At 35.1% G+C, this 21,802-nt stretch overlaps 2 protein-coding genes across 2 annotated transcripts; one reads left to right on the top strand and one right to left on the bottom strand.

The window, feature by feature from the left end:
* Positions 1-2,457: 2,457 nt before the first annotated feature.
* On the top strand, positions 2,458-7,617 carry LOC131661074 (CBS domain-containing protein CBSCBSPB3-like). Its single transcript, XM_058930482.1, has 15 exons — positions 2,458-2,476; positions 2,575-2,694; positions 2,819-2,987; positions 3,079-3,211; positions 4,648-4,806; positions 5,264-5,342; positions 5,439-5,552; positions 5,732-5,798; positions 5,918-6,023; positions 6,094-6,152; positions 6,249-6,358; positions 6,465-6,595; positions 6,764-6,846; positions 6,940-7,029; positions 7,133-7,617. The coding sequence occupies exons 2-15, from the start codon at positions 2,609-2,611 to the stop codon at positions 7,301-7,303; spliced, it is 1,557 nt and encodes a 518-aa protein (XP_058786465.1). The 5' UTR covers positions 2,458-2,476; positions 2,575-2,608; the 3' UTR covers positions 7,304-7,617.
* A 2,519-nt stretch (positions 7,618-10,136) lies between these two features.
* On the bottom strand, positions 10,137-13,548 carry LOC131661073 (uncharacterized). Its single transcript, XM_058930481.1, has 6 exons — positions 13,223-13,548; positions 13,039-13,142; positions 11,840-11,925; positions 11,648-11,708; positions 11,287-11,373; positions 10,137-10,558 (listed from the first exon to the last, which is right to left on the bottom strand). The coding sequence occupies exons 2-6, from the start codon at positions 13,117-13,119 to the stop codon at positions 10,466-10,468; spliced, it is 408 nt and encodes a 135-aa protein (XP_058786464.1). The 5' UTR covers positions 13,120-13,142; positions 13,223-13,548; the 3' UTR covers positions 10,137-10,465.
* Positions 13,549-21,802: the final 8,254 nt, after the last annotated feature.

Genomic DNA, 21,802 nt, shown 5'->3' with positions numbered 1-21,802 from the left:
TAGACCACATACAATTTTTTGATTTTTTTGTCTTTTTAAACATTAGGTGAGTTGCTTAATTATATATTTTAAAATGATATATGCTTTTTAAGTAGGCTAATAGGTCAGTCAGATATTCGAAAAGGTCAGACTCGAACCTAAAAGTAAGCCTATGATAAGCTACATGTCCGACTTAGGCTTTAAATTTTTGAGTTAAATATATTTGTGGTCCTCCTAAATATCTCGAATTTTATTTTTAGTCCCTCAAAATATTTCCTTCAATGAAGTTTGAGATATTTAGGAGGACCACAAATATAGTTAACCCTAAATTTTTTAGTAGGCCAAGCTTCGGCTTGGCAAATCCTTGCTCGACCCAACCTATTCCCACCTCTACATGGGATGACCAAGAATTAGATTCCTATGATTTTAGTGTCGCCCTTTCCTCTAAAGGTAACTAGCAGTTCGATGAAACCCCATGGGTGGGGTTACCATTTTGTTGAAGACTTGCAAATAGGTTCCCATATTTGATGTACATAATGTCAGATGAACTCCTTTTATTAATTAGAATTTACGATATGTTAAATTGGCCATGATTGCTTTATTATCAATGGAAGTATCTTGTTAGGTATGCCTCTTATCCTTTCAATGCCTATAAACCTATGAAGTCTATTATAGGCTGTTAGGACTCTCTTCGAAAATCGATTCTCGATTCTGATATATGGGAAAAACTATACTATTTTTCTCTTGGAGATTCCCTTAGATGGTTTTTTCGGGGATGAGAACCCTCATGTGATTGATGCAATGAAATAACGGCCTCCAAAAACAGGGGATATGAAGGGTCAATTCCTTTTCTTATCATCTTTCTATTTGCTGTTATTTATTCCTTTGTTGGTTCCTTCTACTGTTTCAATTATCTTTTCATGCAGGTATCACTTCGGCCCCTTCTTCGTAGAGACTCTCGTGAAGAGTCCTCACGTCTCTTATTATGCCCTCTTAAGTTATATTTCATGGTGTACCTATCAAGCTTTCACTTATTTATTAAATATTCAACTGCATACTAGAGGTGAATGCACTCATCGGTCTCACGCCCACGACCGTTGTGAAAATCGTCAGTACTTTATTTTGTAAGTGCATGCAAACTACTTCATGGGTTGGGGGTATTTCACACCGACTTCTTTGAACTTCATATTGACACACTCTTGCAAAATTCTTTCTTTAGACGTGTTCAAAAGGGGTGTACTATAAGAACTAGGATTAGGGTAATTTGCTCCTCTCGTGACCCCCTTCTTCATGACGCTTGTTATCCTTAAATGTCCCAGATGTCTTGTTCTTTTCGATATCTTCAACCATTAACTTCTCTTTATAGTTGTTGTATGGTTGAGTTTGAGCGAGTAGTTTACTCATCCTCTATGGTTCCTTTAATCCCAATTTTTCCCTAAACATGCAATTTGGTTTTAAGCCCTTTTAAAAGATCCGGCATTTCAAATTGGCGTTAGCTCCTCTAACTTCTACGAGTTCTTTGATGATTCCTTCAATATACTCTAGTAATGTCTCCTTTTTTCTTTTTCATAATTGTACTGAGAATGAATACGAATATTCAGCTAATGTTTTGTGTGTTATGAAGTGGGATGTGAACTCATTAGTCCTTACATAGTATTCTCTAAAAATTGATGGAGTTTTCTTCTAGGCCTTTGAACCATGTCATCGATGCTCCCTTCAAGGTGAGAAAAAAAAAAAACTTGGATTGAACTATTTCTTTGCGGGGCCATCCATCATCCCATCTCGCTAGACAAAACTATGAGTTTAAATGACCCAATTTACTATATGGTCTCATCCCATAACATTAGTATCATAGAGTCTCCCTCTAATAAATACCATAAATATGCAGTAATAATTTAAAGCATTAAAGAAAAGTTAAAAAACCAGACATTTCAGTGTTATCCACACCCTTAAAAAATCTAAAAATAATGACTTCATGGCCAAAGTTATAGTTTCATCTGGCATAGATATTATAATGCATACTTCTCCTGAGACTAATTCACATTCTTGCATCCGAAGCTAAATATAATATTTTTCAAAAGACTGTAACTGTTATTCTATCCCCAAACATTATATGGTCACGGTCTCCATGACATGTCCCCGCCCACACCACACGCCAAACAAAACAAAATACCTACGTGTAACAACTTGGATAAAACAAAATTGCAAATTTCCCATGTCGCACTTCACTAGTTAGTTACCATTCGCAAATCCGAAGCGTTTAATTTATTTATAAAAAAAAACACACTTAACGTCCATTAATACCCACTCAATGGTTGGTTAATCTCAACCATTCACAAAAACATTTGCACCATTTAATTAAATAAAATAATTTAAACCTTTCAAAGTTGGAAAAAAAACAAATAAATAAAATTATAATTTTGGAGATGACAGAAAATGAAATGAAAGTAATGCAGAACCCTAATAATAATAATAATCTACCTGTGTATATAATTTTGTGAGTTTTGATTTGACATGAGATAGGGTATAGTATAGTATATTCAATTCAATTCAATTGTATATTTGTATAGTATAAGATTCATATACATTTCGCAGACTTAGAAATTAAGCGCGCCAAAGAGATTGCAGAATGAAGAAGACAACCAAACGTCCTTCCAAGAAATCTCACCATGTTGAAAATGGAAACGGAAAACCTCCCTCGCCTTCTTCGCAACCGTATGATATTATTCTTTCTTTCTTTTTTCTACCATGCACGTTCATGTTCAAATCTAATTTCACCGTTCATTCTAATTATGGAATTGGAATTTTTCTTGATTTGTTATTGTTGTTATTTTGGTAGGGGTGATGGAGCAGAAAGAACGGTGAAGAAGGTGAAATTGTCCAAGGCTCTTACCATTCCTGATGGGACATCGGTTTCTGATGCATGTAGACGAATGGCGGCTCGCCGTGTCGATGCTGTTTTGTTGACTGATTCCAGTGCTTTGCTTTCTGGGATTCTTACTGATAAGGTTTGTTTCTATATTTGTGTTGATGTTTTGTAAAATGAGATGTTCAATGTTGTTGATTTGTGTTGTATATGTTTGTGACGTTTGTGGTTAGGATGTTGCTACTAGAGTTGTTGCTGAGGGGTTGTTACCTGATGAGACAGCTGTGTCGAAAGTAATGACAAGGAATCCTATTTTTGTTACGTCGGATACTCTCGCCATTGATGCTCTTCAGAAGATGATCCAGGGTTAGTTTCTTAGCTCTTTAATATTGGTTTGGATATTAGTTTCTCAAATTAGCATTTAAATCGTTAGTTTTGGATTTTGCCGTGCTTTGTTTGAGCTTATAAGCGGTTTTTGACATAGATTTCAGTAGTGTTTCTGACATGTCGGGATATTGAAGTCTATATATTTCTTATGTATATGGAAATATATTCTCTAGTGCTATTAAATGAGCCGTTTACATTTATATTATTGTTACTATTCGACATGATTACACGAATCTTGCATGGTAAAAGGGTTGCGATTTGTTGTGAGAATGATATAAGACAATTGGTTTAGTAGTTACGATGAATTTTTTTGTACTTTTCTCTTGGTGGAAAATATACTTAGGTGGTTTGGGCGTGTAGAGAAAAGATCTGTAGGTTTTGTGGTAAGGTGAGTATATCACATGGAGAATAGTCTAACAGCTAAAGGTAGAGGAAGACCTAGAAAAACTATAAGAGAAGTTATTAAGGAAGATATTGAGATTAACGATTTGGATAATGGCAAAAGTTGATTATGTAGCCGACTCCACGAAATAAGATTTGGTTGTTGTTGTTGTATTTTTTCTTCACACAGTTTAGATCTTGGAATGGAGATTATTTGCAGTTGGGGCTTTGTTGTTCTGTTGGAGCCCCGTGCTTAGTGCGTCTATGTACATGTCCTTGCTAGTTGCATTTCAATGTGTTTGTGTTTGGATATTGAAGTCATATTTCTGGATATCAGCTAGTATGTGTAAATGGAAATATATTCTCTTATGCTATTAAATGAGCTGTTTACATCTATATTGTCGTTACTATTCGGCATGATTACATGAATCTTGCATGATAAAAGAGTCGCAACTTGTTGTCAGAAATTGATGACAGACAATTGGTTTAGTAGTTGCAGTGAATTTTTTCTGGAGTTGTTTGTAGTTTAGATGACCAAGATTTTAGTGTGTTTATCTTTTCTTCGCACAATTTAGATCCTGGAGTGGAGATTATTTACAGTTGGGGCTTTGTTGTTTCTTATGGAGCCCCATGCTGAGTGTGTCTATGTACATGTCCTTACATTTCAATTTGTTTGTGTTTGGAGCAAAATATTATGGAGGCTAAATGTGGAAATGTAACTTAGGGCCTTAGAGTTGGCAAACAACTTTGTTGCCTTGAACTGAATTAACTGATAACCATGTAAACTCTATTTACCAACATGAATTGAAAAAGTAACCAATTTTTTTGTTATAGGATCCCCTCTTATTATTGTTTCTGCTTGTGTTTTATTTTCTTTTTACCTTTTCTGGTTCTTTAACTAGTTAATGATGCTTGAATTGGGTAAATGAGTTGATTAGATTTACCTTTACATGTAGCTTAATGGATTCATTGTTTAGAACATAATTTATTAAGTGAGAGATACAATTTGATTTTTTTTTCTTAACTGATTTTAGGTAAATTCAGGCACCTCCCTGTTGTGGAAAACGGTGAAGTCATTGCCATATTGGATATCACAAAATGTCTTTATGATGCCATAGCTAGGGTGGAGAAGGCTTGTCAGCAAGGGAGTGCCGTTGCTGCTGCTGCAGTTGAGGGGCCGGACCATCAGCGAGGTAGTAATATAGATTGCTTAACAGTCACCTCTATGCATATCTTACCAATTTGGTACTGCTTGTGCATGAACTTATGATTTATGAATTGCTTCTACTTGCATGCGGTATCACTGTATATGTTTATAACAGTTATGATTGAGTTCATTGATTGTATCTATAAGTTTTAAGGTTTAATTATCTTGGGTCCATCATACAAATGTTAAGATAAAAGAAAATGTAAACTGTGTAATTAAAAAGAGGTGGATGGAGCAGACAAACTTCAGCCTTCGGTTGTAATTTGCGACTGAAAAAGTATCAATTAACTTGAGAAATTTTTTACTGAATTCTTGTAGATTTGTAGCCTAAAGCTCATGGCTTCTTCTCATAGAAGTATTTGAAAGTATTGAAAATTTCTATATTTTCCCTTCATTTTGTAATGATGCTGAATGTTTGTTCCAACTGCCACTACGTTTGTCAGCTCCAAATGCTTTCATTGATACATTGAGGGAGCGCATGTTCAAGCCTTCCTTGTCAACTATACTTGGTGAAAATACAAGGTAATTTTCACATCATATTTTCTTGTGTATTGATGAATTGCCTAAGGATGCTTTTTATAACAGTTTTTAAAACTATGTAGCTTTATGTATTTCCAGGGTTGCTATTGCATCAGCATCAGATCATGTCCATGTAGCTGCAAAAAGGATGCAGGAGTTGCATGTCAGTTCATCTGTGATCGTAACAGATGCCAAAGTTCAGGGGATATTGACGTAAAATTCCTTTTTGAGGCTTTATTTTCTCTTATATGGAATAACATACATGACTGTGTTTTTTAGATCATAAATCTCCTTGATCGATACATATAAAACACACTTTTGGACAATATAAAATGCACTTTAGACAATATTTTATTTTGACTTATATATTGTTCTGTGGATCTGTTATGCAGTTCAAAAGACATTCTTTTGCGAGTCATGGCTCTACATCTTTCCCCAGAGTCGACCTTAGTGGAAAAGGTTGTTATGGTTTTATTTTCTGAAGCAACATTATTGGAAAGTTGTTTGTCTTCTGTCTTTTTTCAGGTGCTAATGTTTGCTCAAGTATTTAGAATTGATTTGATTTTCTTCTTTATTAGATAATGACTCCAAACCCACAATGTGCAACACCAGAGACAACAATTATCGATGCTCTGCATATGATGCATGATGGAAAGTTCTTACATCTTCCTGTGGTAGACAAAGGTAAACTTTGCCTTCTCAGTTGTTTCCATAATTTCTTACATTTATGTGCTAAATATTATTCCTTTCGCAGATGGAAATGTTGTTGCTTGTGTGGATGTTTTGCAGATCACTCATGCTGCAATTTCTCTGGTAAATATATATTTGAGATAGCTCACCTTATATAAAAAATGAAGTATTACCTTGTATGATAAGAACTATTAACCTTTGGTACTATGTACTTTGTAGGTCGAAAGTAGCTCTTCTGGAAATGCTAATGATGTGGCAGGCACAATTATGCAAAAATTTTGGGACTCAGCTTTTTCTCTTGAACCACCTGAAGACTACGACACTAACAGGTACTTTGGTAATACCTATGTTGTTTATTTATAAGTTTTTATGTGGAAATGTTGTTTATATATGTTTTGTTCTGTTCTACAAATAGTTAAATATTTTTTATTGCAGTGAAGTCTCTGGACAACTAACTCTGGATGGGGCAGATACCACAAAGTCTACATACCAGTCTGCAGGTTTTGGACATTCATTTACTTTTAAATTCGAGGATCCCAATGGTCAAGTGCATCGTTTCAACTGTGGTGAGTGACATCTTGTGACCGACTTTACTATATCTAAAATATCAAAATGTTATTTCTGTCGCCGCTAATATCTTATGAATAATACCTAGGCCTTGTAATTTTCCTTTTTTCCTACACTTTCTTATAAGTATAAGAACTTACAAGTATATGCCTCTGCAATTTTCGTAGGTTCTGAAAATCAGGATGAGCTTGCATCAGCTGTTATGCAAAGAATTGGTCCTGTTAATGATGGAGAACGCCCTACATTGATGGTGTGTTTTAATCTAGTTCACTTTTGTCTACATTTTTTGTCGGCTTTTCTATGCGTTTAATTTGACCTGATACCTATTTTTCTCCCTTTCTAGTATGAAGACGATGAAGGAGATAAAATTGTTATTGCAACTAATAACGATCTTGCTGCTGCTGTCAGCTATGCTAGATCTGCAGGACTGAAGGTAAAGATGTCTGTTTTACTAGTCTTTTCATTTGGCGATTTTTGCTTCTGTGGGTTTGCTATGATGTATCAAACTGATTGTAGCAAGCATCTCTGTATTTTAGGCTCTAAAGTTGAATTTGAAGTTTGCTGATTCTACCAGAGAGATACAACCAAACTCTGGTACAGCCACTAAACAGAAAACGAGTGTAGTGTCTGTCCGCTCTGGTATTTTCGCAGGTGCCGTTGTTCTAACAAGCATTAGTTTATTGGTCTACTTAAAGCGCACCAAATAGTGATACGTTGGCCAGTTTGGAATCAGAACATGTCAGTCACAACTGCATAAGTTCTGAGTTCTATGGTAAATCAAATATTTGCTGCACACTGAACAGGCGAATGATGTGAAGCTCCTCTAATCGCCATTTACTTTTCAGCCTCTGATGTAAGTTCACCCAGTAACCACTTCCCGTGGCATGCAATAATCAAATGTCACGATATTCTTCTATATATTTATTTCGAATTTTATATTCCTCAGCTCATATTGGGATATCTGCAATTTGTTATTTGTATCAAACTTTTTTATAGCATTCAAATTCATTTAATTATTAAAGACGATTGAGCAAGAACATGATACACATCCTTTATATGGTCGGAGGTCTTCTGGAATTCTCAAAACACCCCTTATTCGGAATAATGCTTCCGGACGCCATTGTATAGGAATCACACTTTTGTTAGTATAAAAATAATTATAATTTTATGTTAAAATACACTTTCAGAAGAGTATATGTATTTTTTTCTACTGTTAGAAATATACTTTCAAAAGAGTACTTTCAGAGTAGTCCCGTTCAGATAGTATATAGATACCAATTTTATGTGCTTTACCGTGATCATCATGTTTGTTAAACTCTAAAAGTGGAAAATGTGAAAGAGAGCCAAGGACCCTTCTTTCTCCTCTTAAAAATTACTAATAGATTAGTGTAGTATTTCCTACTAATAAAAAATAAAATTAATACATGCAGTTTGACATTTGATTCGGCTGCTAAAATGTGGTTTTGAACAAATATTCCGAAATTTAATCTCCTATCATTGATTTTCATACAAGTAAATTAAAAAAAAAAGAAAAAAGAAAGAAAAGATGATGATCGCCCCATGAATATCAAACCATGAATATGTTTACTTTGCAACATATTATATGTTTTCAAACATTTTTCACGGTATAGTACATGCTTAACTAAAAAAGATATTTGCGTGTCTTTGTTATGGAGTCATTACGTTTCAACTTTCCTATATCTTATTTATATTTATCACTTCTTTCACATCTTATTGTAGGAAATATTGGTCTTTTATCATAACAAGAATTAGATCTCTTGATTATTATCCCAGATCCTAATTTAACAGCTTCCACACAAATCTATTTAAACATATAATCATATGTAAGATAAACTCTTGTTCAATATTAAATTCTTTTTTAACATCAATATATACATCATTGGGTTGAGGATCTTCCGTTACACTATGCTCTCGTGCATTAGTTGGGTTGATATCATCAAAGTGAATCATACCTACAAGTATTGAAAATGAACAAAACTTGAGCAATCATTTCTTAGCTCCAGAAGTTAGAATCCATAAGAAGTTTAAAGTGTTAATAGATGATATCTTCACAACTTCTTTAATGCAAAAAAAATGTATATTATGAATTAATAAGAAGAAATACAGATGAAAATTAATTGTAATTTAGAATAACTACGAAGAGTCTTATAAAAAAAAAAAAGAATAACTATGAAGTTGATGAAGTCGTAATATAGAAGGATTGTGTTACTTAATACAATAATTGAATAAGAAATGAAGAATTTATGGGAGAATATAAGGAAATATAACATAAAGTTTTGAGTGAAAAAGTCTTAAAAAACTGATCAGGTAAAAAGTGTAATGATTTGGAAGATAATATACGAACTACTACATAATTTGGTGTCCGTGAATTATCTTCCGAACATAAATTTATTACACCATTTTCACATTTAAAAAAAAATCAAACTATTGTTGAATGAATAGAGTATTTTTGAAAGATAACTTTAGAACACATACATTTCAAAATTCAGAGTTCTTACACCATTTTCACATTTGAAAAAAAATCAAACTATTGTTGAATGAATAGAGTATTTTTGAAAGATAACTTTAGAACACATACATTTCAAAATTCAGAGTTCTTACACCATTTTCACATTTGAAAAAAAATCAAACTATTGTTGAATGAATAGAGTATTTTTGAAAGATAACTTTAGAACACATACATTTCAAAATTCAGAGGTATACGTTCCTAAATGGATTGTCTAAATTATGTCGGTATAAATTTAGTAGCTTTGCATGCAATTGTGGAGAATAAATAGACAACAAAACTTTTAAGAATTATTAGTTTTGATACTGCATTCATGGAGCTCAAATTCAAATTGAAGACACTTAAGAAAATATAAACCAATTATATAACTATAGTATACCTATAATATTTGGAGAACCAGGAGACCAAAAAAAAAAATTACTTCATTTCAAAATAACTGTCATTTATTATTTTTTCACAGAAATTAAAAAAATACAATAATATCATCAAAGACATTAGTACATTTTTATTAAATTAACTTTATTAATTAATGTGTTAAAAATATAATAATTAAATTCTACTTCCTAAAATGAAAGTCGAATTTTTTATTAAAATAATCAAAATTTTCAAAAAAATTCCTCAAATAACAAAGGTTCCTCACTAATTCTTAAAATAACCATATTTCAAACAAAAAAAAAATTGTCCAAGTAGAGAATATGTCAATTCAATTGGCTTTCTTACTAATTCTTAAAATAACCATATTTCAAAAAAAAAAAAAACTGTTGACAGAGGATACATCAAAACATCATAATCGCACGGCAGCTGTACTTTATCGCGTTTCCAAACCCACACTATGCCACTGTAGGAGTGTCCTAAGATTGTAATAAACTAGTTTTCTACATTATGATTTGTCTTTCACAAAATATAAGGAAAACAACACGTGAAAAGAAACATTTGGCTGAAAAGGGTGTTTAGAAAACACATGCAGCACCATAATATTTCGAAATGAATAAAGAATTGGTATACTCTCAAAATTTTGAAGCACAAAGGGGGAGACAATAATTCTTTGCCACTTAAAATCAAATAGTTGATCATCCAGAACAAGATCAGTAAGCATTACAAATTGTAGCACTAGCAATGGAACAACTTTTGCCAACATATGACATTCCAAACACGGCCTTCTGCGAATGACTCGAGTACACAACAATATAGGCAACAGGAAATCTACCAGTCAAATCATGAGGGAGAAAAAAAAGTTTTCCAGGGCTACTAACAAGAACTAACAGGTGTAAGGTAAGGGCCTCAATGCTTTATGAACAAGCAGCTCGTCAACCACAGATCATCAAGAGCAGACTGCTAGTCTCTACAAATACTTTCTTGCAAGGGCACGGACTTTTGTATCAAAATGTGATGATGTGATTCGGGAGCCAGGCAAGTATAGAGGATTAAGAAGGGTCTGCAATTTGACAAACATACAAATATAATTACTTATCTCCCACCAGCTTAACATTTCATAGTCCATCAAACAGAGTAAGCTTACAAATATTTATAACTCAAGTATCTACCATCTACATGTTTATCATCACAAATCAAGAGAACAATCAGAAACTTCAACTTATTTACTGATCCTTGCGTCTCCAGTCATATCCACATAGGAAAAGAGAAAAAAAAGTAGTTGAAAACGAAAGTAATAAAAAAAAGTAGTTGAAAAAGGAAGTAACGTAAAGACAGAGTAATCCGTGAGAAATTATTTACGCTCTGCCTATTCCCAAAGGAACTAATTCAACATCATAAAACACTTAAAATGGAATTCAGCGAAGTTTTATAAGAAGTTGAAAAAAGAACTTTGTCATTCTACTCAAAATAATGTACCAGGTATAAGCTAGGAAAATTGGCATGCCTCCTATCGTGAAACACTGAAATTCTAATTACTAATTAGAAGGGAACATGTACATGGTTCATTTACATTTACAAAACCATAAAATAATAGTCCGGCAGCTATTATAACATTTGTAAAGCATATTTCAAGAATTGATAAGCATGAACTTTATCATGAATCGTGATCCTATTTCAAGAGAAGCATTCTATTGTAAAATAAGAAAAAGATACATTGGAAGTTAACAAATAATTAAGGGAACACTGCATACAAAATATGTTATAGAGTGCAAGAAAAGGCAAGATTACCTTTATGTAAAGCTCGTGCACCTCTTGGAAGAAGCTCTTAATGCCATCGTCATTACGCGAATCATGAAGCAACATTAACCGGGTATGTGTGACAGGTCAAGGAAATTATCTCAAAAAACTAAAATGCATAAAGAAGTATGTGGATTTAAGGTTTGATCATTGCCCACTCATGGATCTTTTATTTTGTTCCCATTCACGTGAAGGACAGGGAAGTAAGGGTCGGGGGACAATGGCATAATCATCCCATTAAAGAAGAAAATTAAATTAAATGATTCTTAAAGTTGGTATTCAGATACAAAAAATTGAAAATCATATAGAATTTATTTCAGATGTAAATTATTTCTCTACGATAAAGGATATGACCAGCTGTGACGTATACTGACACCACGAGTTCATTAAACCTATCTACAGATTTCAAGTACCTGCATAGAGAATGCTAAGGAATAAGAAGCTGTGGAAACAAAAACAACAGGCACAAAGAGAGGATTATAAGGCCAAAGTTTTGCAGTTGAGTTTGAACTTGGATCGCAAATCAACTGAATATGTAACTCACATAGCACTAGTAGTCCATGCAAGGTCCTGGACAACATCGAGGGCAGCATGTAGGATAAATTGATGCAGCTGAGCAGCGTCCTCCCTCTGTCACACAGTGGCAACAGATTGCAAAATGATGTAAATTTTGTGAAGAAAACAAGATAACTTACCATCTAAGCCATGCAATAACAAGACGCAAGATAAAGATAAATATTTACACAAGAAATGACTCCTCTAGAGTGAATAGTCGGTAAAGTTATAAATCAATGGTTGGTATTCTAACCAACTATGATTTGCTATGCACGAGCATGTAATATAAACTATTGGTTTATTTATCATCAACCACTTTAGTTGTTTGCTTTAGAGAAGCCTGGTCCATTTACGTGAATCAAGTGAACAGATTATAACTATAACGAGCTTTTAGACTTCAAATCTTTGCATGACTTTGTTAGGATGTCCATGTTAATATATTTAGGCAAGCGGGAGTATTGTGAAGTAAGAGGCACCTATGAACTTCATGACCAACCCAAGAGAGAGAAGATTGACACTTGGGTCAGCAAATGTTCTAGTGTACGGGTGGATGGGAGAGAAACATGCATGTGTAGGTTTGATTGGAGTTTCTCCACATGTGGAATTGAGGACTAGAGGCTTTACTATGGGACAAACGTCCACAAATCCGCTTCAAGAGCAAAGTGGCCAAACATGAGAAAACATGTTCCAATTTTCAACATGCTTTTATATCATTTGCGGTAGATCTTCTACACATAGTTCAAAGGGTCATGCATAACAATGTGGTGTCTCCTCCTAGGTCTACAAATGTAGTTTTTAAAAGAATCATCCAAAAAGGATGGGTTGCCGTATGTTAAGAGTCCCACGTCGGACAATATATTTCCTGAACAGGTCTTTATAAGTGGGGGGCAATCCTCACCCTACAAGCCGGTTTTGTAGGTTTGAGTTAGGCTCAACCTCATTTCTTAACACCGTAAGTCCCAATACCAAACAATTACCATTATAATGTAAAATCCAATCCCAAACTTATAGCCACAATTCAGGTCCCAATACCTAACAATTACCATTATAATGTAAAACCCAATCCCAAACTTATAGCCACAATTCATAAACTCCACCAAGAAGCAAGTAAAAAATAAACAATCCATAAACCAATGAAAGGTTAAGCTTTTAACTTTACAAAAAAATTAAAATATGAAATGATCTTACTTTAGCAGCTACTCCAACTTCAGCTTCGTATATAGGAATATCATTTCTGCTAACAATGATGAAACAAGCGGTGGTTGCCATCTTCAAGACCCTGCCAACTGCACCTGCGAGACACAAACGTACATACAACTGAGAAAACTGAAATTTTGAAAACAGATCTAAACTCATATAACGGAAATCAAACCTTATAATGACAGTTGGAAGCGATCAAGGAACGGGGAATCGAATCGTGTCGCTCAAAACGAGAAATTTCGTTTGATTTCGGAAATTGGCGAGGAATTGCGATCTTGAGTATGAAACAATGTTTTTTCAGAAACAAGAATAACTGGATCTGACACGCGAGGAGTGTGACGAATTGAATTCTGTAAACCCTATGGAATTGAGGAAGACGATGCTTCGCATATCAGGTGCTGCGACTCTGTAGACTCTACGCTTCTGGTGTATGCGAGTTTAAACGCACCGTTTTGGAGAGGAAGGTTTTGACAAAAATAAATTTCAAAACATGTTTTTAAAGTTATTGGATTTTAGAATCTAAAATGGGTGAATTTAGAAAACAAAGACAACAAATTTAAACACTCTATAATATAAAATAAAATTCAATAATTAAATCTTAAACACTAATAATAAATTGTGAATAATTAAAAGCATCCTAAGATTATAGATGAGATAAAGTAGTTACTTCATCATTAGGGTCAATCTTATAACTCATGATTTCATCAAATGTTTTAGGACAAATTAAGTTTAAACAAATAGCACCAACGAATTTGACCAACTTAACATATAACCTCATTTATCTCTTGTAATTTAAAAAAATATATAAATAACTCGCGAGATGATCTAGAACGGATTTCTCATCAATCAGAGCTGACAACCCGTGAGATATTTGTTTCATTTTTCTTCTTACCGATGAATTTCTCTATTTGTTGAGTTGTGGTTGTAAGCTTACTATGAACCTATGTATATTTATCGATCACGGTGTTGTTAATATATGTTTTACAAATCATTATTGTTGTCTTCCTTGATCTTTTTGCATTTATGTTTGAATTTGTGTTGTTATAGACATATACCTCATAGGCCCGGAGTGAGGATTGATATCTATTAGTCTCTAGATTCTAGAGATAAATTTATAACTAATATTTAATGTGGGTATCAAAGCTTAATGCCTCTGTGTTGTTTGAGTTACGCGAGACATCACCGACGAGAGTAATACGGTTGTTATCGTAACTTTGCGTTAGACATAACCTTTGTTGTGGTGCATCTCATAGGTGTTTCTGAAATGGACACTGATGTGAGAGATACGTGATGATAATGACGAATATTGTATGTTAAGTGCAACTAATCGATAGGTTTAAGTTTGTGACGAGTAGTTTAATTTCATGCCTGATCAATTTTCTCCTCTCTAAAGAATGAATTTATTTTCTTGTTCATGGTTTTGCCTTTCAAACCTTATAAACCCATTTAAACCCAAGCTTAGAAACACAAAAACTATTGAATGATATTCTTTCCCTCGCACTAATCCCTGTGGAGACGATAAAACAAAAATACTTACTTTTGCTTGCTGCTTTACCTTACTAATAAAATGACGTTGTTGTTGATGATTGATGTTTAGATATTGAAAGCATTGCAATAATTTCTATGTTTTTGAGCTTTGTACATAATGTCTATATTATTTATATTGTGTAATTAGACTTGTATATGTATACTTGTGCATTTATTTGTTTATGTTTACCAAACTTGTGAATTTTACATATTTTGCATACTTGTGAATATCATATCTATATTTGTTTCTCTTCATGTTTGCTAATGTGTTTGGTTAGGAATAGCCGTCGGTGAAAACTAACCGTATAAAGAGGCAACTTGAAGGAATGTGCATAAATACAAGCGTTGAGCTAACGACGTAAAGCAAGCACTTGTTGGGAGGCACCCCTACATTCATGATTTCTATATGTGTTTTTTAGGTATTGTAGGTGTGGTAGATGAAAGGCATGGAATTTCATATGCAAATTTGATTTTTTTTTCTGCACAGACCTGCTCGCGCTGAGTGCGGTATGTGCACGCTTAGCGCATAGCACTCTGTGGGGGCTAAGCGCACCCTGCTACTGAGCCAGTGGAAAGTCTTTTCACTTGGCCATTTTACCCACTTTCACCAAAGCTTTAAGATTAGTAAATAATAGTAGTATTTTCTATTGTCTTTGTTTGTTGTTTGTCATCAAATTTTGGTTCGTTGGCTTGAAGTCGCATGTGGTGATTGCTCAAGTTTGATTGTTTCAACAATACAATTGTGTGGTAATGATAATGTTTGAAGTTGGTTCATTATTAAGGTACTTGTTTATCGCTTTCTATAGCATAGCATGAATATGAAACTTGTAATTTGTACAAATACCATGTCATCCATTCTTTTGCAGTACTTGCTTTTGATTGAATCACTTTAGTTCCCAAACCCTAAATGTGAGGAAGCTTTCCATTATTTACCATATGCAGGAGACCAACAATTTTTGTTTTAACTAGATTTTATTATGTTTAATATTTTAATTGTGTTGATTGTATGAAAGCATGAAAAGGATCAAGGCATTTTGTTTCATTTTGAGCATAACCATTTGGCCAAATAATCAATTTACCTTGCGAGTGAGCAAGAATTTGTTAACCCCTTTTGAGCCTTTTTGTCAATTTCCATGTTGTAGTTGAACTTAATGTTTGTCTAGGAGTATTTAGTTCATTTGTTTTTGAATGGATTTTGATTTTTTTTTGTTTCTTGAACCCTCAATCATGAGTTGTTGTTTGAATTTTTACCTTGCCTTAGAAAATAGGGAGTATTCACACTATGATGTTGGTTGAATTCAAGTTGGGGAGAAAAATGAGTGTTTGATTATTTGTTGGTTGCTATGAGGTTGAGAAAAAGAAAGAAAAAAATGTGAAAAAGAAAATAAAGAAAAAGTGAAAACGTTTTGAAAAATAAAAAAAGTATTAAATAATCGTGCTAAATAAGTTATGTGTTGGTGTAACATTTTGGGAAAAGAGAAGAAGTGTGATTGAATTTCGGTGCTTGAGACTTTGTGGATTGATCACTCCCTTAGAATTAGGCAAGTTTTTGTTTCAATTACATTTTGAAATTGCCCCTTGATTATTAGCCCAACCACATTACAACCTTGAATGCCCTTGTGATTTCGGCTTTTATGTTTTCAATATGAGTTTTTAAATGAATGCATAATTTAGTCTTTTGTTTGCAAATTGTTGGATGAGTGTCAAGTCCCTCATGTTTGTGTGTTTTTCATCCCTTGTTGAACTTTTGTTAGGTGTGATTCATGATTGAGCTTGTGTTGTTTTAGATTGTTCGATATCATTTTTGTACTTAGGATTCGTTTCATTTTCATGTTGTTGTTGTAGGATTGTGGTAAGCATTCCTTTGCTTGTATATTTTTTATTTTGAACCATACATTTGTCTTTGTTTTTCAAACTTGTTGATTCATGATTTTTTAGTGGTTGCTTCTGTTTCTTTAGGTTGGAGTGGCTTTTGTTTGAGGACAAGCAATGTCTTATGTTGGGGAGAGTTGATAAGTGTCAAAATGTCGTTATTTTGAAAATTAATTTGTGGTTCTTATTGACTTATTTTGTTAGGATATAGTAAATAACCCTCTACTTGTATGTAAATATGTTTATATTTCGTTATCGTGTCAATATTGTGTATAGTTGCATTATCGTGTAAATATCATTGAGTTTGATTGATTTTTTATCTCATTTTTTGTAGGTATTAAAGCAATGGTATTATGTCATTATTATATAGATCATTTAATAATCTTTTCAACGCTTCAAACCGTGCATAAGTCGGAGTTACAATTTAAAAGTTTATGGCGTAAACATGTGCTGAATTTTTTTCAACACAGCAAGTTTAGGGCTAAGTCCCAAATTTGGGAAAAAGCGCGGTCTGCAATTTTGAATATTTATAAATACCATTCAAATATATTTTTTAGGTTATGGTTTGGATATTTTTGAGCCTAACTCCATCACCTTCATTCTTTGGTAGAGAGGCTTAGAAAACAACATTGGAGCTTGCATCTTGATGTTCCGGAGCATATTTCTCATCAATTGGAGCTGACAACCCGTGAGATGTTTGGTTAATTTCTCTTCTTCTCTATGTATTTCTCTATTTGTTGGGTTGTGGTTGTAAGCTTACTCTGAACCTATGTATATTTGTCGATTATGGTGTTGTATAATATATGTTTTACAAATCATTATGTGAGATATTGGATCGAACTCTAGTATTGTCGAAGGGTAGCTTCTTGGTTCGACAGTTTGACAGAGTTAAGCATGAAGTCGAAGGATTGTTCACATGCTGGTGTCGAAGTGTGCATGTTGTAGTCGAAGATGGGTCTAGCATGCAGATGTCGAAGATGCTAGGGTTGTTAGCATGTTAAATTAGGTTTTAGTGTTTAAACCCTAATTTGTTAAGTTAGCTTGTTTATTAAGTTGACTTGTGTAATGGGCCTTGCTGAAAAAGCCCATTAGTTAGTATGTTAGGTTTTATTATAAATAGCATACTAGTCTCTCATCATTGCTAAGCTGCAAATCCTAATTTAGGGTGAGAGAGGTTATTTGTTATTCTTGTAAACTTGTAATCTTGTTCTAAGAGAAAGTGAAAGAATAGCAGTTATAACCAATTCTTGTGTTCTTCTTATCCTCTCTAATTCCCTATTATACTTTGTTATTGGTATCGTTTTTCACAACAAATTGGTGCGGTGAGCGTGGAGAAGATGCCTTCAACAAAGTATGAGATTGAAAAGTTCACCGGAGTGAATGATTTCGGTATGTGGCGCTTGAAGATGAAAGCTCTACTGGTTCAGCAGGGTTGTTTGGAAGCGTTGAAGGGAGAGGCAGCCATGAATGCAGAATTGACGGCAGCGGAGAAGACGAATATGATCGAGAAAGCACACAGCGCAATTTTGTTGATCCTTGGTGATAAGGTTCTCCGGCAGGTATCAAAGGAGACGACGGCATCAGGGTTATGGGTGAAACTTGAAAGTTTGTATATGACCAAATCGTTGGTAAATCGACTCTACCTGAAGCAAGCTTTGTATTCATTCAAGATGATTGAAGACAAAGTATTGGCTGAGCAGTTGGATATGTTCAACAAGCTGATTCTTGATCTTGAAAATATTGATGTGAAGATCGATGATGAAGATCAAGCGCTGTTACTATTGTGTTCTTTGCCTCGATCACATGCTCACTTCAAAGAAACTCTCTTGTATGGAAGGGAGTCCCTGACGTTTGAAGAAGTTCAATCAGCCTTGTACTCTAAGGACTTGAATGAACGAAAGGAGCATAAACCTTCGACTATTGGCGAAGGTTTGGCCGTTAAAGGAAAACTCTTACGAAAGTATGGTAAGTTCGACAAGAAGAAAGGCAAAAGCCAGTCGAAGACTTACAGTGGCGAAGCATCTGGCATTCGATGCTACCATTGTAAGTAGGAGGGTCACACAAGAAAGGTGTGCCCTGAACGCTTGAAATATCATGGAGGTAAGTATAATGGCAACGCTGCCATTGTTCAAGATGATTTCGAATCATCTGATGTTCTTGTGGTTTCAAGCAGTGACTCTAAGAAGGAGTGGATTATGGATTCAGGTTGCACTTGGCACATGACTCCAAACAAAGACTTGTTCGAGGAATTATGTGATCAAGATGGTGGATCAGTACTGCTGGGAAACAACAAGGCTTGCAAGATTGCAGGTGTTGGATCTGTGAGATTCAAGCTCCATGATGAGTCAATAAGGTTGTTGACTGAAGTCAGGTATGTTCCTGATTTGAAGAGAAATCTGCTTTCTCTTAGTGAATTCGACAAGAAAGGATATGTTTTCCAAGGAGAGAAAAGTATCCTAAGAGTCATGAAGGGTTCGAAGGAAGTCTTGAGAGGCGTGAAGAAACAAGGCTTGTATACCCTTGAGGCTGAAGTTGTAAGTGGTTCGACAAATGTTGCATCCACGAAACCTTTATCGAAAACAGAAATCTGGCACATGAGATTGGGCCATGTCAGTGAAAGGGGTCTGGTCGAATTAGGGAAACAAAATCTGCTTGGTGGAGACAAAGTCGAAAAGCTGAAGTTTTGTGAACCCTGTGTACTTGGAAAATCTTGCAGAGTGAAGTTCAACAAAGGCAAACAAAGAACACATGGATCCCTTGATTACATCCATGCTGATCTTTGGGGGCCTGCAAGGTGTCCATCACATTCAAGAGCAGGGTATTTTCTATCCATAGTAGATGATTATTCCAGAAAATTATGGGTATTCATCCAGAAGACTAAGGATGAAACTTTTGAGAATTTCAAAAGTTGGAAGACTCTGGTTGAAAATCAGACTGGCAGAAAGGTCAAGAGGTTGAGAACCGACAATGGCCTTGAATTTTGCAATGAGGCATTCGACAGTTTTTGTGCTGCCTCTGGTATTGCAAGGCATAGAACTACTGCAGGTACTGCACAGCAAAATGGTTTGGCTGAAAGGTTTAATCGAACTATTTTGGAGAGAGTCAGATGCATGTTGACTAGTGCGGGGTTAACAAAGGTGTTCTGGGCTGAGGCTGTTTCGACAGCAACATATCTGATAAACAGATGTCCTTCGACAGCGTTAGATATGAAGACACCTGAAGAAGTTTGGTCGGGACATCCACCAGATCTCGACAAATTGAGAGTATTTGGTTGCGTAGCCTATGCTCACATTAGGCAAGACAAGGTCGAACCTAGAGCTCTAAAATGCATGTTCATGGGATACCCTGAAGGAGTCAAAGCTTATAGGCTATGGTGCCTAGAGCCAGGTCACAGGAGGTGTATCACCAGTCGAGATGTAGTTTTCAATGAAGTTGAAATGGCTTTTAAGAAAACTAATGATGTTGGTCGAAGTACAGAAACATCTGACGAAGAGCTGGAACAGGTAGAGATTCCTGTTGAGGTGGAGCATGTTGATGCTGAATTGCATATCCCAGATGAAGTCGAAGAAGAAGCAGAAGATGCTGAAGTTGAGGAAACTGACGATGACTACCTATTGTCGAGAGATAGGTCGAGAAGAGTCATCAAGCCACCTCAGAGACTTGGATATGCAGATCTTATAGCTTATGCCTTAATCTCTGCAAGTGAGGTTCTAGACGAAGAACCTAGAGACTATAAGGAAGTTATGAGGAGTCGAAATAAGACTGAATGGCTGAAGGCCATGGATGATGAGATGAAATCTCTTCATGATAATCATACTTGGGAACTGATCAAGAAACCTGTTGGGGCAAGGTTAGTCAGCTGTAAATGAATTTTCAAAGTTAAGGAAGGAATTGAAGGAGTGACGTCGAAAAGATACAAGGCAAGGTTAGTTGCAAGGGGTTTCACTCAGAAAGAAGGTGTCGACTTCAATGATGTGTTTTCTCCTGTTGTGAAGCATAGGTCCATTCGAATGTTGCTTGCCATGGTGGCACAGTTTGATCTTGAACTGGAACAGATGGATGTGAAGACTGCGTTCTTGTATGGTGATCTAGATGAAACGATCCTGATGAGGCAACCTGAAGGGTATGTCGAAAAGGGGAAGGAAGATTATGTGTGCAAGTTAAAGAGATCTTTGTATGGGCTGAAACAATCTCCTCGACAGTGGAATAGGAGATTCGACAAGTTCATGGCACGCATAAGTTTCATTAGAAGTCAGTTCGACCACTGCGTTTACTTCAGATTTCGACCTGGTAATTCATTTGTTATTTTGTTGCTTTATGTGGATGATATTCTCATAGCAAGCAACAATGTTGAAGATGTGATGAGGGTGAAGGCTGAACTCAATAAAGAGTTCGATATGAAGGATCTGGGAGCTGCTTCCAGGATTCTTGGAATTGACATTCGAAGAGATAGAAAAAAGTCGAAGTTATGTCTATCTCAAGAGGCATATCTACGGAAGATTCTTGAAAAGTTTGGTATGTCGAATTCGAAGCCAGTTGTGACTCCAACAAACCCTTAATTCAAGCTGAGTATTGATCAGTGTCCCAGTACTGATGTCGAAAGAGCCTATATGAATAGCATCCCATATGCTAATATAGTTGGTTCTTTGATGTATGCTATGGTCTGTACTAGACCCGACATAGCATACGCAGTAAGTCTTGTAAGCAGGTACATGGCGAATCCTGGAAAGGCTCACTGGCAAGCATTAAAGTGGATTCTAAGGTACATAAATGAATCTCTAACCAGAGTCTTAATTTATGGTGGAGCCTTGGGTGAAGATAGTAAAGCAGCAATAGAAGGATATGTCGACTCTGATTATGCAGGTTGTATGGATTCTAGAAAGTCTATTTCTGGATATGTTTTCACTATGTTTGGCACAGCAATTAGTTGGAAAGCAACTCTTTAGAAGGTTGTTGCTCTATCAACCACTGAAGCGGAATATATTGCTCTCACTGAAGCTGTGAAAGAAGCATGTGGCTTGAAGGTTTTGCGAAGGAGCTGAAACTTCAAGGTCGAGGTATCACTGTTAAATGTGATAGTCAAAGTGCAATAGACCTGTCAAAGAATTCAGCCTATCATGAGCGAACTAAGCACATTGATGTGAGGCTGCATGATCAGTGGTTTTCACACGTATTTTTACCGTTGTTTTTAGTTATCTTTAAGTATTTTATTTTATGTTTTAATTTATTATTCGTCATTTTATGCTTTGGTTTTGTGTTTAAGTGTTTGTAGGCTCAGATGAATGAAGTGGAGAAAATCAGTGCGAAACGTGAAGAAACTGATGAAAAAGCACATGGCCTGGCCAAACGCGTC

This window comes from Vicia villosa, linkage group LG3, assembly GCF_029867415.1.
Source record: "Vicia villosa cultivar HV-30 ecotype Madison, WI linkage group LG3, Vvil1.0, whole genome shotgun sequence".
NCBI lineage: Eukaryota > Viridiplantae > Streptophyta > Magnoliopsida > Fabales > Fabaceae > Vicia > Vicia villosa.
Note: the sequence above shows the minus strand (reverse complement) of the source record. Positions and strands in the feature narration are given on the sequence as shown.